This window comes from Hermetia illucens, chromosome 3, assembly GCF_905115235.1.
Source record: "Hermetia illucens chromosome 3, iHerIll2.2.curated.20191125, whole genome shotgun sequence".
Lineage (NCBI taxonomy): Eukaryota > Metazoa > Arthropoda > Insecta > Diptera > Stratiomyidae > Hermetia > Hermetia illucens.
Genome location: NC_051851.1, coordinates 116,573,939 through 116,591,439, shown reverse-complemented (window position 1 = coordinate 116,591,439; position 17,501 = coordinate 116,573,939). Strand labels below are relative to the sequence as shown.

At 36.5% G+C, this 17,501-nt stretch overlaps 1 protein-coding gene across 3 annotated transcripts in view; it reads right to left on the bottom strand.

Moving 5' to 3' along the window:
- The window catches only part of LOC119653222 (trafficking kinesin-binding protein milt), a 183,560-nt gene that overhangs the window by 125,198 nt on the left and 40,861 nt on the right, over positions 1-17,501 (bottom strand). For 2 of the 3 annotated variants that reach the window (XM_038057802.1, XM_038057801.1), the window contains one exon: positions 3,004-3,172. In XM_038057802.1, the coding sequence (XP_037913730.1) occupies positions 3,004-3,163 (160 nt within the window). In that variant the 5' untranslated portion in view covers positions 3,164-3,172. Of the gene's footprint in view, positions 1-3,003; positions 3,173-14,224; positions 14,352-17,501 lie in introns of those variants that run through there. The other variant, XM_038057800.1, reaches the window with a different exon arrangement.

Sequence of the window (17,501 nt, the reverse complement as noted above, 5' to 3'; positions counted from 1 at the left end):
ATGGGTTAACAAACACTACTATATATATATATATATATATCTGAATCAATATAGTACTGTTTGTCGTTTGAGGATAAAATTACGATAGTCTTCGATTTGTCTAATGACATAACAAATTGATTGTTCTACTTTCAGATTCAGACGAGTTCATTGAACAAGAAATAAGTTTCCGTAAGGTGAATACGAATGAAGAAAATATTGATGATTTAATTAGATGATTATTCAAAAGAGAAGCGAATGCTCTTAGAATAAATTGCATCCCATTTTAGCCATAGCATATTCTATTTTTTGCCCGGTTTAATTGATATCCAAACGAATACGTAAAGGACCAAATTAGATCAAACACCGGGTAACAAGCAGTCATATTCATTCTTAATTTTTGATTTTTTAGATTTTTGATTTCTTTAGATAGGTTTTGCGGTATATCAATTTTGTAAAATGCAAAGACTATAACTTATAAAATCTCTCAAGAATCCAGGAGTTTTTTGTATTCTATCGAATTTTTTTAAGTGATTGCCATGATCTTGGTCAAATTTTGAAAAAAAAAACAAGAATTAAGAGACCCAAGACCCTTTTAGGACTTGATTTTCGTCAATTGCGTGCGTGTAGGTATGTGTTTTTTCAATGAAGTGTCAAGAATTTCCCGTGACGTATGCTAGCACCTAAGTGTTATTTTACCATTGATGGTTGATATTCATTTACGATGACTACCCTACATAGTTAGTTCATAAAAGTAGAAAATCTCTCGTGACTGTCTTCATTCAATAAAAATTACGAGTCAGTCCAGGAGCTCAAAGTTGCCACATTGACAGCGAAGGTAAATTTTTGCCAAAATTTGTTGTAAAAACTAGCTGGCTCTCTGAAAGATGGTATTTGTGCATTAAGTGGAGAGCATGGGAGTCAAGTTCACCATTAATATTCACCTTGTTGTATTTTGTCATTGTTTTATAAAAAAAGTCTCTGTTTAAAGCGGACGTAAACTTTTGTAACACCCAAGTTTAACATTAACAAATCCTATGAAAACTGGTGTACTGAGGTTTTTCAAAATGCCATAAGAGGTAAAAATACTTTCATTTTTCACATCAACTTTTGTCGTCCTTCTTTTAGATTAGATTAAAATCGCCGTAAATTGACTTAAACGACTTGAGCTACTGAGAAGTTAGAAGGCGTCAGCTTTTCTATCGGAATAAACCAATAGTTTCACTTTCTATTATTTTTAAACAATTGCAAAATACCGGAGAATCCGTCTGAAATTTCAGCTAATAACTTTTTTGTTAACTTGGCAGGTTTGTAAGTTTAAAGTACCGTTACAATATTGCATGTTGAAATATAGATGAAAAATCGATTTTGAAATTTCTTTACAGTTTGAATCGTTATATGGTCAAAAAAATTTGAAAAATAGCGATTTATATGAAATATTCACTAAAAGCGGTATAACTCTGTAACAGTAAAAGATAAAGTGACCATTCCATGCAGCAATTTTCCTTAAACGAGTGCTGCTATCTACCATTAAGGATAAGATACGATTATCTTCTTTTTAACGAAATCAAGTCGGGAAACCGGAAGGTATACGCTTCAGGTATAAAAGGTTTTGTGTTTCCCTATGCGAGGAGCTCAAAATTCCAAAATTCATCCCTGTATTTTTTAGAAAGCGATTGTATTGATAATAATCAATCCCACACGCTTCATACTCGGAGTTTAATATTATTAGAAAATGTGAAGAACTTAACCTACAACAGATACAAACAAGTCGGAATACCTCGCGCTGTTATTAACTTTATTTGTGTAGATATCGGAACCGGATGTATTTTGAGGCCTACATTTTGTAGAGATGCACCAGTGTGATTTTTTCAGATTTGCGGTTGGATAGATTTTGAGAACGAGACCTGTTACACTTATTGATGGTCATACTTTGAGCACTCACCTCTTCCTATGTTTCACCCGATATATATATGGAGTTTCGAAAAGTACTAATTAAGCCCTTTCATTTGGTACCGCACATGGCCACATTTTATGATAAAAAATGTTGCACCCTCCATTCACATCTATGAGGACCCCCCTAAACTTAACACAAAAAGGCGCCACTTGCTGCATGTAAAGAGAACAACAGATCACACGCTCTTACCGATATTCGTGACAATCGGCCTAGCCAGTTCCGAATAAATCGTGTGTGACAGACAGACATCGACTCGATTCTAATAAAAGCGTTGGGGAGAAATTGATTCTTTAGGAATGGAATTTTAATATTTCACACAAAATGTCAATTATTCTCGCAAATTATGACGTCAGCATCTATTTGCATTAGAAGTAGTAAATTCCAGCGAAATTGCTAAGTTTGAACTGCTATAACTTTGGCGTTAATGGTCAGATTTCCATTGGATTTGGCACGTGTATGCTGCTGCAAAATTTGGTATTTCTAGGATGAATTTAAGGGGAGCCTTTCAGTTAATTTCTAAAAGTTGGTAATATACTATTGGTAAGTTCATTTGAGCAGACATCGAGATGGCACATATTTTGAGGCCTACGTTTCAATTCAATTCAATGATTTTTGGGTTGGGTAGTTTCAAAAATGAAAGTATTAGCCGAAACCTTTCATTTGATACCGCACGCGACTACATTCGGTGAAAAAAAATTTAAATCACCCCTTGACATGTATTGCCCCCCCCCCCCCCCCCCCGCGATTTAGTCGTTTTGGAGAAAAGTGCGTGTGACAAACAGACAGACAGACAGTGAAGCGATTTTAATAAGGTTTTGTTTTACACAAAACTTAAAAATGATAAATAGTCGGATTTGCTTCCTCAAAATGACTTACAAGCACGAAGCCGCATTTTCCGACACTCTCAATTAAAGAAAAACGCTGGCCCTATATTTTATCATCAATCAACACCTGAGAATGTCAGAAATTAGGTGGCCATAAGATGCGGATTCTAACATCAATTGATTTATAGCAAGAAAAAACTTTCCAATAATAAGAAAATTCGATTAAACTGGAGACAAACTTACCTGTCAGACATGCTGCATCTGCTTTTTGTACGTTCGATATTTGTGGCGTTGGATGTTGCATTAGACGCTTCGCCTGAAAGCCAGGCAAATGTTTGTCCAATGCTGCCTGTGCCAAAGGACTCAAGGGGGTCCTTGCCCCGCATTGAGTTGCCGCCAGCATTGGCTCGTCCTGAAAGGAATAAATAAAAACAGTTATTGATTGCAAACTTTATACTCTTATAGACTTGAAAGTACAGTTTGAAATGGATAATTAAAAGGACAATTGATTAATTCTTTATTTTATAACAAAATGACAAATCAAAATATGAGAAAAGCCAAAATTTACTATTGAAATGACCACGAAATTACTTTTCGGAAATGCAAAACATTACGATTGGATGGCTTACCCTAGATGGCGATAGCGGTACGAAATCAACCCTGAGCAATTGCTTTCAGTACCGGTTCATTCCCACACCCATGAAGAAACTGACCTTCCTTACATTCCTTTGATGGTATGACTAATATTTATGCAATGAATTTTCGTTATAATAAAAAATGAAAAGCTTGGATACGGAACGACTTTTTGTTGAATGTTTTACAATTCTCCTTTTAAGAACAAATAATTTCAATTAAAGAACTTCGTCTCTCCTCTTTGAAAATTTAGGATTGGATGCTTTCTATGTACAACAGTAGCTTTTAACTTTTACCCGCTGGAAAGAGCCTATCGATAATACGGATAAAAAGGCTGAAATTCTTTCAGTGATTTGGAGGTATTACAGCGTGTTCAGCAAGAAAGTGTACAGCAAAATTTAGGCTAAAAAAAGGAATTACATCAATATGGTGTCCAATCTCCTTAGCTACGAATAATAACTTCACACCTTTTCTCCATACTTTGTACTAAATTTTCTGCATAGTCATCACTGAAGTGTCGAGTGCTTTTTATCTTCTTACCTTTTAACTTAAGCTTCATCAACGCCCCATACGTCTGGGTTTTGAGCAAGCCAATCTAATGTGATGATGCTATTTTCCTCTTTCTAGCGGGTACATAGCCGACCGCGATGTTTGGGATCGTTTTCCTCTTGCAAAATCCATTCGCTCGAATCCGTTCAATATAACGATCCGGTAGACTTCAACATCAACACTTCATTGAGATTTGTGATGAAGTGAAGTGAACGGAATCCTTGCTGAGCATCCGTAAACATGGAACTTTGCTGGATGTTAAACGTCCGTTACAAAATCTTTTCTCCTTTTTTTGACCAAGCTCGCTTCCAGCAATTCCTAATTGTAAAAGGCGATTCGTCTGTAAATATTACATTGCTCCAATCACGGTCAATACCTTCTTTGGCTCAATTTAGATGTTTTTCGATATGTTTCACTGGCAGTGCAGATTTTCTCGTCGTACTCTTGTGAGAAATACCGGATTCCCGAAGTCTTCGCCTGATTGTGTTTAATGATACCTTGATGTTCTTTTTCCATAATTTTTCCCTTGCTGTACGCAAAGATAATGATGGGAACTTCGTGGACAAAGGGATTTAAATCCTGATTACTTCCTCTCTATCCTCTTTATAAAATAAGAAAATTATGGTGTACACGTTCTTAATGAACGCACTATAAATGTATTACACAGACCTAAAGACTGAAGAAAAAGTACAGATAACTGTGTTTAAGCGCTAAGAAGCCCATTCCAAAAGTGCCAAACATTCCAGAATTGAAAGGTTATATGCAAATGGCAAGTAAAATTCTTAACAAGGTTTTTTTAATTTTTTATGTAAGAATATTCGACTGGTACGCTGAATGTACCCAATATTCAATTCGAGGTGGTAGAGTAAAAATTTTACGCGAAATTGACAAATTTGAACTTTCCGGATCTAGGATGAACTTAAATAACATTTAGGATGAAATGTTCATGTATCATTGCAGCTTCCAAGTAAACGACTCAAATTTCTGAATAAATGTTTTAGGCTGATTTGAAGGCGAAAAATCCATCCGAAATTGCTAAGTTTGAACTGCTATAACTTTGGCGCTAATGGTCAGATTTCCATGAAATTTGGCACGTGTATGCTGCTGCAAAATTTGTTATTTCTAGGATGAATTTAAGAGGGGCTTTTCAGTCAATTTCTAAAAGTTGGTAATATACTATTGGTAAGTTCATTTGAGCAGACATCGAGATGGCACATATTTTGAGGTCTAGATTTCAATTAAGCGCACCATCCTGATTTTTTTCGAATTTTTGGGTTGGTTAGTTTCAAAAATGAGTCCTGCCTCACTTTTAGTGTGTACATTTTGGCTCCTTACTTGCGCATTTTACAATTCACGTCAAAACTGATATCAGTTTCGGAAAATATTAACCGAGACCTTTAATTTGATACCGCACGCGACTACATCCGATGAAAAAAAAATTTAAATCCCCCCTTTACATGTATTGGAAGCCCCCCCTTTAAACTCCATCTAAATTTATGTCGCTCATTATATGCATGGGACTTCATAGTTCCCATTTGTCCACCAAATTTCGTTTAAATCGGTTTAGTCGTTTTGGATAAAAGTACGTGTGACAGACAGACATACAGACAGTGAATCGGAAAATCCATCCATGCCTATCCAAGAGGACTTACTAGGAAAGATGCGGTAGAATTTATAATCAAAATAATAATAAACCGGAAGCTTCAAATATGATGATTGTTTGTTTCTTATGTAAGTATATTTGAGTAGAATCGACAGGGAGAGTATTTTGAGGCCTGGGCGTCCTATAGAGGGAGTTTCAAATTTTTTTTTCAGATTTTCCGGTTGGGTAGTTGCTAAGAATGGGTTTGTTAAAAACACTTTTCAGCCCCCGCAGTCTCCATGTTTTACAAACAAAACCTTAAACACATAAAATATTCCGACTGCATAATTATAGTTTGTCCTGATTTAACTATTCTCATGACACTCTCAATGCCGTATCCTAATAAACTTCATCCAAAATCATTAATTTATGTAAATTCGCGCACTCTATCAAACTGTGCAGTACTTTTAATAGCATCGCAAATAGAACGCATATCTCTCCTCATGTCTTTAAATAACCGACTCCGTATTGCAACCAGACAGAAATATTTCTAAAATGCATCTTTTGCACCGAAAACCTTCCACGTTGCTCCAACAAACTATTCTTATTCACTTTTACTTAACAGGCGGTTGGCTGCACCTCTCACTGCATTCAAAATAGTAATTGCACTTTAGTCCAACAAAGTTTAAAAATACACAAAGCAGGAAGCGTCCAAGATTTACAATTTCACTTAGCGAATGATGTCAGTTATTTGGTCCGACATCGTCCCTAAATTATTTTAAGTACTTTTTCTAAGAATAAATCTAAATTTTCAGGCGTTTGAATTTAATTTGAAATGGTTGTGTAAATATTTTAGGGCAGATGAAGATTGAATGTGACGTTTTTAGGGTGCAATGGCAGGTAGTGAAAGCGGTGAGTTGCGAAAATCAATGCCATATAATTTAGTGAGCTGAATGGAGATTGGGGAAATACCGAATTAACTCATTGGCTTTGATGATTAAATAGGTGATAAAGTTTTCAGCTTTATTGGTGTTTTGATAAAAGTCATGATTATTCTTTTGTTGTTTCTATCTGAAATTTCTGAGGATTATGAGTACTACGGAAATTGTAGATTTCTCATGAAATTCGAAACTGATAATTTTCTGACGTTTCATTTCATTTGAAAATGTTTACTCAAGCTCAGTTATGTATTCTGATGCTGCTCTTCTATGTGTGGTCGGTGTTCTAAAACAGAACGACTTCAGTTGGTTTTGTTTATTCCAGCTATTATATATATTTTCCCCGGTGCAAATCTACTTCAACCATCTCTAGATTTAGTTACATTTTTTTTTGACACTTGCCAACTGGATAACACCACAGACAGAAACAAACTTCCTAATATTATTATAATTTAATTTAGTGGTTTCAGTACGGCATATCTTCCATTTCTATTTTAACCAAGATGGGTCAACTCAAATCTAAAATCATAAACGCATTTTCTTCAAAAAATAAAGACTGTTTGAAAATGTATACCGGAAATCCTTGGCTCTCAGCTTCAGCCAATATTTATGGTTGATCACATGATTGGTAGAACATTTATCTCTGCGGTCGTTATTTCTGTAGTCAATTTAGCTAATGTTAAAAATATTCTATTTATTTTATGTGATGACAAAATTCACGACCGGTTTATTTTGAAAAATGTATTTCTAAATAGTGGCATGCTTGTGCTAACATCCAAAAGACACGAAATTTACAGAATAGACTTCTTTCTAGAGAAATAACACACAAACATTATGTTGATAAGGTTTTTGTCATAGTCTCTTTAACATATGTACATCCTCTTCAGATCGGTTCTTGCGGCACTACCCTATTTTACTTTAGCAAGTCTTCCGAAGATCTGTTAATTGGAACATAAGAATAGTTCTGTATATTTGAAAGTATGAAGTGTAAACAATCAAATGACTAAGGGTGCTCCCGGTAACCTTTAGGGGATGAGTTTGGTGTATTAGCGTTGAAAGAGAAGGGGTCAACCATTCATTCAAACAAATATGCTGGGGAACTGCACGCGAAAGTGGCAAGTTGACAAGAGATAGAAATAATGGAGGGAGATGTGAAGTTACGAGTATCTATTTCCAATTGCTTAAATTTTGTTCAGTCTCCACATTAATAATAATAATAATAATCGTTGGCGCAACAATCCAATTGGATCCGGGCCTTGAAGTGTGTTAGAGCACTTCAGTCAAGACCGTAACGTAACACTACAGGATTACAGTACTCTACAGGGGTAGTCAGTCCGTAGTCAGCATTGCGTTCGACCGAGATTATTAGCCTGATTTGACTCAGATACTCATTCAAGCTGAGTCGACTGGTATCCGACGTCAAATCACGATCCAAATTCCACCGCTACCAGTGAGATTTGAACCGCGAACTTCCGTACGAAAGCCTTGGGCTCTAATCACTCAGCTATCCGGACACCTCCACATTAATACAAATTAATGTATTGTAAATATTCAGTTCAGATCGTTTTTATTCTATTTCAGAATTTCTATCACCTCAAAATCCCATACAACTGTTTCTTTGTACTTTTGCAGAATAACATGCAATGAAATGTACTTCTACTTAACGGATCGATGCCGACAATAGAGAAACATTTATATATGTCATGTTCTGAAGCTATGAATACAAGCTCCTAACATATTCTTTTCTGTGACTAGTCTGGAGTGCTGTACATTAAGAGGGTGAAATTCATTGACTTTTAAAGTTTTGTGTCTGTCTGCTTGGCCTGTCCATCCGTCGGTCACACTCATTTTCTCAGCAACGATTAATCCTATTGATACAAAATTGAGTGAAATGATGGAAACTGTAAATCTCCCCACAAGCAGTGAGTACCATCGTTCAACGCTGAGTTTGAATGGGGTCCCCATACATGTGAAAATCGGGTGTACATTTTTTTTCACCGAATATAGTCAAAAGTATCAAAAGAAAGGTCTCGATTACTACCTTCGAAAGCGTTTTGACATTTGATGCTTGAAAGTGATAATTTCTTTTATGGACCCGTTCTCAAAAATTCTTGAACGGAAAAATCTGAGCCCGATCAGTTCAAGTAAAGTAAATAATATTATACTACAGTTGGTAAAGAGAACAGTTGAAAAAAGAGAACTAGATTTTCTTGATATAATCTTAATCTTGATTAGGTACTAGCACTGAGGAAGGAGGCACGTGGTCTCCGAAACGATCGTATGCGGGAAAAAATAAAGATGTTTACAGGATAAGGAAAAAAACCTAGTTCTCTTTTTTCAACTTATTATACTACTATATTTTTTAGGAATTGATTGTAAAGTCCTATCATCAAATTGCTGTAATATAGAGCATGATACTACCAAATTTGGTAACACAACTATAATAGATAAAAATTTAGTTTCAATCTAGGATTGACATTCGGTCTCTCTGTCTGTCAAATTAAAGTGAATAGTCTGACATATATATATTTTGAACAATCTCAAAGTTGCAGTCTCCTATCTTCATCGTTTTCATTTGATTCTACCAAGTTTGGTGGAAATCGAACTATTACTAACAAAGCTAGAAAAGGTCAAAGTTGTCGCTTCATTACAAATTGAATATTGAATGTGGATATTTTCACATAATATAAAGTTTTTATAAAAGAAATACACAAAACCTTTCATACCTGAAGCGCCCAGTTTCCGGTTTCCCGACGTGTTCTACACTTATGAAAGGAGTAACTGGAGAAATGGGGAAACACCATTGTAGCGAAGCGCATTGTACCACATACATATTACATAACCCTTTCATGTATTATCGGAGGATAATATACAACAGCCTTTCGCATATGAAAAGGAATATTTTTTAACTTTTTTTTTTCGGGCCGTAGTCATGTTTGTCGAAGTTCGTCTACTGTCTTAGAATTTTGTCGCGCATTTCTTGAAAAAGCTCGACAATTGAATGACCGATTAAAAACTTAGGAGATGGGAATTTGCAGAAATGGTACTCATAATTTTTTTAATTCTTTTTATTTTGTCATTCAAACGATGAATTACTTGTCCCCATACATGGAAAAGGGGGGTGTAAATTTTTTTTTCATCAAATACTATATTTGATAGTAGTTTTTCACATTTATTAGAAAGGTGGGGAGTGCGGGCGGTTGAAAGTGATCATTTCTTTAAGGGGGCCATTCTCAGAAATTACCCAACCGAAAAATCTGAAAAAAATCAGCAGGCTGCCACTATATAGTGCCTGGCCTCCAAAATACCTTCCATACCGATATCTGTTCAAATAAAGTTAATAATAGTATATTACTATAATTTTTAGTAATTGCTTACCCTTCCTTAAGTTCATCCTAGCACCACGAAATTTTGCAGTGATGTAGGAAATAATATAGGACATTACGAAGTTTAGTGGAAATCGCGCTATTACTAATAAAGTTATAATACGTCAAAGTTGTTGCTTCTTTGCAAATTCAAGACTATGAATGTCAATATCATCCGAAAGTGGATACTCTCACATAATATATGCATATATTACGTTCTACGTACTAAGAAATACACAAAACCTTTCGTACCTAAACGTCCAGCTTCTGATTTCCCAATTTGTTTTAACAGTACGTATTTTAACAATTCCTTCGTACAGCGACAAGATAATACGATATACTAACGACATTTTTTTAAGATTCTAGTTTCGACTGAATTGTTATCAAGTTATCGTGTCCCCCACAAACCATTCCCAAAAAAAAACACGCTTGTAAAACAGTTCTAGATTCGCCATTTTTTTTTTTATGAAAACTTTCTACAATTACCCCACAATATGTATTAACTGATGCTTCGAAACGCTTTTTAATACTAAGTTATTGAGAAAAAATTGAGAAAATGTCTTTATATTACCCAAGCGAGTCGTGCAATGGCTGTATTAGGAAACCACCAAAAATCAAACCATCAAGGGTATGATGGGGTAGAAAGTACTAACCAGCATCTGTTAAGAATATCGCACCATTATGGATTCACTTGTTACTACCATATTTTTATTTTTTGTTGAAATAATGAATGCCAATGAGAATGAAGTGGCGACGTTAAACGTGGAAATAAATCTTTTGTTGAACACGGCCCATCACGATTTTGTTAGCATTGTTCTCTAACTGCGATGAGTGACGTCCATGATAATAAAACAATACAATTTCTACTCTTTGCGTTGATAGGTTTCCTTATCTTTTAAAATATTGATTTCATGAATTCAGACATTTGGCTTTTGTTTCACGATGGTTTTATTGTTTGGAAAGGTAAGATGCCTAAAAAGAAAGAAAACGCCTAAAAATAAGCATTTTATCGCTAATACATCGTCCGCCACTGGCATGCAAATGGACCGCTAAGGTCAATCAATTGATGCTTGTTGAATCTTAGATAAAATAAGGGGAAAATGAGAGCAAGCTCAATCAATTTTGAGGTAGTAACTAAAAGGTATAAAGTTGATCGTTGCAGTTTCTTAATATTTTTTTTCAAAATTAGCGGGAGCTCGATTATGGCATTTGAAAAACACAGGCGGGGAGAATCCGTTTTAGTCATACTTTTGCCGTTGGTAATGTGGGAAAGGTTACAACTAAACAATTAATAAGCCTCCTCAAATCGTTTTTTGTTTGTTTTGTATTTTTCAGCATTTGAGAGTGCTATGTTAAAAATTCACCGTACCTTTGTAATTATAATGATTGTTGTGAGTCGCAGCTAGTATTAGCCGAAAAATACATTCCGCGTTTTTTCTCCCGCGAATAGTTTGGCTTTGACTCCGACTCAAACGAAGTAAGACTCGACGTAGATATATTGGACGGAAATGAAATTTTCTCAAATCAGGAAATCTACTCTATAGTGCAGGCATTCCCGTTTAGCTGAAAGTTGCAATTATGTAAAAATCAATGATCACATCAAAACATCAATGATAATTCAATGATCCTATCTACATTAAAGAAAATATTTCAAAATCTGAAAAAATTGACAATCAGAAGAAAACAGGACACGGGTTTATCCGTGACGCAATATAACTTCCCAACCAGATCGTTCGCTGGATTAGCGATGGATGGAACACAATTTATTATTTTATTTCTATATGTTTAAATACTAATTCTATATGTTTAAAATACTTTTCAATTGACAATTAACGATTGTCATTGATCATTATTTCTGTTAGTTAAGATAATTGTGTGCATTGCAGTCAACGGGAAACGACCAAAAGGCTGACTGAAACAGCGATGGCCTGATATCCTGGATGGTAATCTCAGAGCATCTCAATTCCATCCAGATTAGGCCGATGACCGAGGAAAATGACACAATTGATCGAGACGAATCGACTCCGTTACTGAACGGGCTAAAGAAAAAAAAATCTGCTAGACACCTTTGATCCTACGGTCTGCGAATGGGATATTTAGTTGCTTCTTACAATTAGTAGGAGTAGTTAGTAGTAATGATTCGTTTTGAAAGTGAGTGCGAGGACCTGCTTTTGTTGTTGAGGAGCGTGCACACATTCCAAAACCTATTTTCGATAGTCAAAGATCCTAGTCGTGAAGTCAGTTCCTATCCGAGGCGTTGTTGATGTTCTCGTAGAGGTAAAGTTTCGAAATTTGCAAGCTACTAGGCCACAAATATCCCTTTTACAACAAGCAGGGGAGACTCTGAGTGTATTCTTAAGTTGAGTGGAGGCACATGACCGGACAAAGGGAACCTAATACAATTTCGGGACTTATAAGAACGTTGTGGACTGTCAGGGACGGGAGGGAAGTAAATTATTTATAGCTAGAATGGTGGGATCAATACTATTGTTTATATTCGTTGCATTAGGGAAAATTTAATGGAAGTCTAAAACAAAGGCGTGAAGTTAAGACGCAATCGTCTAATGACTGTCTGCGCAGATTGGACGATTTCATATAGTTCCATTATCTCACATTCAAGATTGAACGACATGTCCAAGACCAACGTATACCCTGTGAATATAGTTTACTGCTCAACTCAGAAGAGAATTGACTTTCCCCAAACGCGAGGAAAACTCTAGTTTGGACGGTGTCCTAGGCATTTAAGCTGCCCTTTCTAATTTCTATTTTGTGAGATAATACGTAGCAGCTAATAAAAATTTGCTGGCTGATTGATGAGTTTTGTCGCTATCCGTCGTATTCCTCAGAATAGAGTCAATCGAGCTATTTTCCATTTCGAAATCTGATAATGCGATTGGCAGACAACTCTTTTAATTTGATTCAGAACATGCAGGGAAGTTAATAATTTATGCGATAGTATATAATTTGAACATTCCAAACTATGATATTAGACAATCTTTAAATCAAATCTATTGAGAGAATTCACCATTTTTGTGTTGTGTTTAATTTCATTACAATTTGTCCACAAGATCAATGAGTAAACCATGAGGAATACAGCTTCAAGATGTAGGTATAATCCGACAGCTACTGCGAGTGTATACCAAAATAACAGATTATAAGGTGATATGGTAACAGATCGTTGTTACGGCGCAGTTGGCTGTGTCTCAAAGTTCACATTTTCAGCAATATTTAGGAGCAATGCAAATAAAAAATCAAAAATCGCCAAAAAGTCCTAGTCCGAATTGAGGTACATGGTTAGTCATCAATACCGATAAAAGCTGGACAAAGTTCTTCCATCCAGGAGTAGCCAAATTTGAAGTACATGGTTAGCGCACAATACCGGCAAGAGACGTGGTTGAAGTGTTCTCCTGCACCAAGGAGTTTAAGGCTAATCAATTAAAGAAAATGATAATAAAAAAGTGAACGCGTCGAAAACTTGGTCAAAGAATATGAAACAAATTCCAAATTAGTTATCGTTCCGATGCTTGTAGTTCTTCTAAATAAAAATAAAACTAGGTAGCTTGCTCCTACTACAATATATTTTAATAGTTAGTAAATACGTATTTCGAAAGCTACTTACTTTCTTCCTCAGTACTTAAGCTACTTCTAGCTTAAGTACTGAGGAAGAAAGTAAGTAGCTTTCGAAATACGTATTTACTAACTATTAAAATATATTGTAGTAGGAGCAAGCTACCTAGTTTTATTTTTATTTTAAATTCCAAATGTTCCTTCATTCTTCGTTTTCCTCCAAGACATCATTTGCATCAGCAATGATGGACTCGCAGTGAACATAATCATGAAAAAAAACATAACATAAAAGAAACACCAGTAAGAAAATCGAACAAGTAAAAAACAAGTTTACCTCGTTCATTTTCGGCAATTCAACCGATTGAAGCCGCTAAAGCGCTACCCAGCATTATTTTTCGCACACGGGTGAGTAGAAGGTCAAACGGAAACTTTCACACTATTTGCAGTTAGCTGGGAAAACTTTACTGCGTTTAGCTAGTAAGAAAAACATGCAAACTCATTGTTTACATTATCGCAACCTTAGGAAGTAAAGCTAAATAATATTGAACTATCAATTCTAGATAAGTTCAGTTAACGAGTGATACAACTTTTATCACGAAACCATTCAACAATGAACTTTTTGTGAAATTGGAATATAACTAGCCGCTAGAGTTACAGGTGGAATGTAAGACGTAATATGATACTTATATGACCAAGATAATTCAAGTGGAACATAAAAAATATAAAAATTTCTAAGCATGAGAAGCCTATTACCTAGGAGACACGAAGAATATATGACATGAAATAAAATTTTGATTATAATATTTAGATTATAATTTTCTGGAACTTACGCTTTTAACGAGTCTCTCTCGAAATAAAGAGACCCCGACTGATTTGAAGTAATTGAATATTGGCATCTTGTTTTATGATGGTTCACATTTTGCACTTTATCCACATTAACACATTGAACTGTTTTATTTCAGTTTATTTCAAAAGCATGATTTTAAAAATAGAAATTTATATTCAGCATATTCACGGTAAATCTTTCATAGTTTCAAGAATGTAAATACACAATACTATCTACGCGAATATATGGATGTTGAGTTTTGGTTAAAAATCGACAATATGTAATGTTTATAAATAAGTTTTGACGAAATTTTCATCAGTGATATCAGTAACAGTCATATAGCTATATGAAATCATATCAAAATAGCTATCAAATCATGTACAATGCCTCCTGTTCACTCTTATTCAGAGCACAGTGCCTCTGCGTAGTGTTTTTTTCATTTTAACGAGAGTGAAATTTAGTTTTATTCTAACCACAGCTACCGCCATGCAAATGATAAGCCTGCAGTAACAAGGCAAGTAAAAAGTAAATGAAGACAACTATGTCCGCAACTGGGATCTAAACTCGGTCCACTCGGTCCAATCTGAGCTTAATTATCTAAACTTATCCAAAAGTGGGATGATCACTTCACGCAGTAAGGTCTTCGACCGAGTCTGATGATCAGCCTTAATAAAACAGGTACTCTCACAGCGATCTGCCTATAATTGAGGGATTTCAGGATGTCTGATCAATGCTTTCAAACAACATTCATATATCTTTTTGCACGATAGCTCAACTAGAATCAGAAATTATTATATGGGATCAAATGAATGGATGTTTTGTATTTGGGTATAAGTCTGTAAATGTCCGAATTTAGCACCCTTTTTGAAACATGCTTTTGTTAACGAGTTTCATTCTTATTAAGTACTGCTAAAGTATAACCGGGAGGCATATCTTTCTATTATTAAGAACTGAGTGCCTTAATTTATTATTATCTGCCAGAATCCCCTTAGTGTTTGTGCTCTAACCTCACTCAGCTATGCGGACACATACCGACGAATAATAATAATAATAATAATCGTTGGCGCAACAATCCATATTGGATCAAGGCCTTGAAGTGTGTTAGAGCACTTCATTCAAGACCGTAACGGTACACCACAGTACACTGTGGGAGGCAATGTGGTCAGCATTGCGCTCGCCCGAGATTATTACCCTGATTTGACTCAGGTACTCATTCACAGCTGAGTCGACTGGTGTCCGACATCCAATCACGATAACAAATTTCTCTGCCCCCAGCGAGATTTGAACCGCGACCTTCCGCTACGATAGCCCAGCGCTCTAACCACTTGAGCCATCCGGACAACTACGACGAATGGTGTTTCAAAAAAGGGCAGATACTACAAAGTGATCAAAGAAGTGTGTTCCATCAGCATTCTGAACCTCAAGGAAGGTGTACAATATATGGGATCGATTACGAATAACCGGATCGAAATGGACTTTCAGAAAAAGATACTTTCAAACAGCTAAATGCAAGTACAGTTGGAGCCGGTCAATTAGAAGTTCGATGGATTATGAGAAAAATGCATATTCACTGTGATGTTTGTTTCGAATTATTTACGATTCTGACCTACGTTTGACTAGGAAAAAATCCATTGAACAGAAAGAAAAGGTGTCCGATAATGATATCAAGGGTTTGATATTACGCATATATCTTACGAATTCATGATAAAGTGTCGAATTAAAAAGCAATCAGCGATAACCTGGTCAATGCCTGTGATATCTCAATGGTTAATTTTTGGTTATTTATGTCCAAGTGGAGTGGTCAAAGGGTAGTATAGGTCCCAGGGCGAAACGTGGATTGGTACCTACGATGGAGCATAAAACCTGGGAAATGCTTGCTGAACCAACACTAACAGCTCTACTACCAAACCCTATCTCCACTTCCACGTGGTGACCGCTGGGAGCTCTTTCTTAAAGAAAAGCTGCAGACGGAGAAGATTGAACGCGAGTCTCCCGCGCCTAAAAACGGGACAAATTGTACCAACTGGTCCTCCAGGTTGGGGGTTGGGTAGGGCTGACAACCCTACATGGAAAACAACTTGTTACGAAGCCACAACAGGACGGACTTTAAAACGACGGACCCGGCAACGACAACGGATCAACCATTTGCGTATTTTCTCATGGAACGTGCGCTCCCTGTACAGAGATGAAGCTGATGAGCAGCTAGCCGATACCCTGTCCCAATATAGGGCTGATATAACAGCGTTACAAGAGATGCGATGGACAGGGGCCGGTTTCCTGGAGAAAAACCACTACACCATATATTAATGCGGTCATCCAGTAAACCATGTGCTCGGAGTAGGTTTCTTAGTCAGCCAAAAAATGAAACCTGCTGTTATCGGCTCTGAAAACATAAGCGAACGGCTGTGCACTCTGCGCTTGCGAGGCAAGTTTAGAAATATAAGCCTCATAAACGTTCACGCCCCTACAGAGGAAACTGCAGAGTCGGAGAAGGATACCTTCTACGAGGCAGTATAACGAACCGTCGAAGCCTGTCCCAGATATGATATCAAAATCATACATACAGGCGATACGTTGGCTCCCATAGCTTACAAGAAAAAACAAATGATAACGGACTGCGGATTATTCAATTAGCAGGGTCACACGAAATGTTTGTTGGGAGAACCAACAAGTCTATGAACAAGAAAAGTACAGGGAGCAACCGCACCAGGCGCGGAAGTTTTACCAACAAGTCAGCAGGATGAAGCCTTATACACCTCGATACTCATCCTGCCGAGACAAAGAGGGAAATCTGGTTTCCGACAGAATGGGCATATTAGAGCGATGGGTTGAGTACTTTGATGAGCTACTAAAAAATCAGAACATCGACGAGTTGGAGGTCCCGCCAACTGAAGACGACGGACAAATACTGCCACCACCAAGTTTAGGAGAAACAGTCCGTGCAATTCATCGGCTAAAAAATCATAAGTCGCCAGGAGCCGATGGAATTACAGCCGAATTGGTTAAATATGGAGGCGAACAGTTACACCAAGTGGTTCATCAACTTGTGCTCAAGGTATGGGACAGCGAATCAATGCCTGATGATTGGCAACGAGGCATTATCTGTCTCATACCTAAAGAAGGAGATATCACACAGTGCAGCAATTATAGAGGTATCACGTTGCTGAGTACCATCTATAAGATATTCTCCACTATCTTGCTAGGTCGGATAGCCCCATACGCCCAGAACATCATTGGCCCATACCAAAGAGGCATCACTCCAGGCAAATCAGCAACAGATC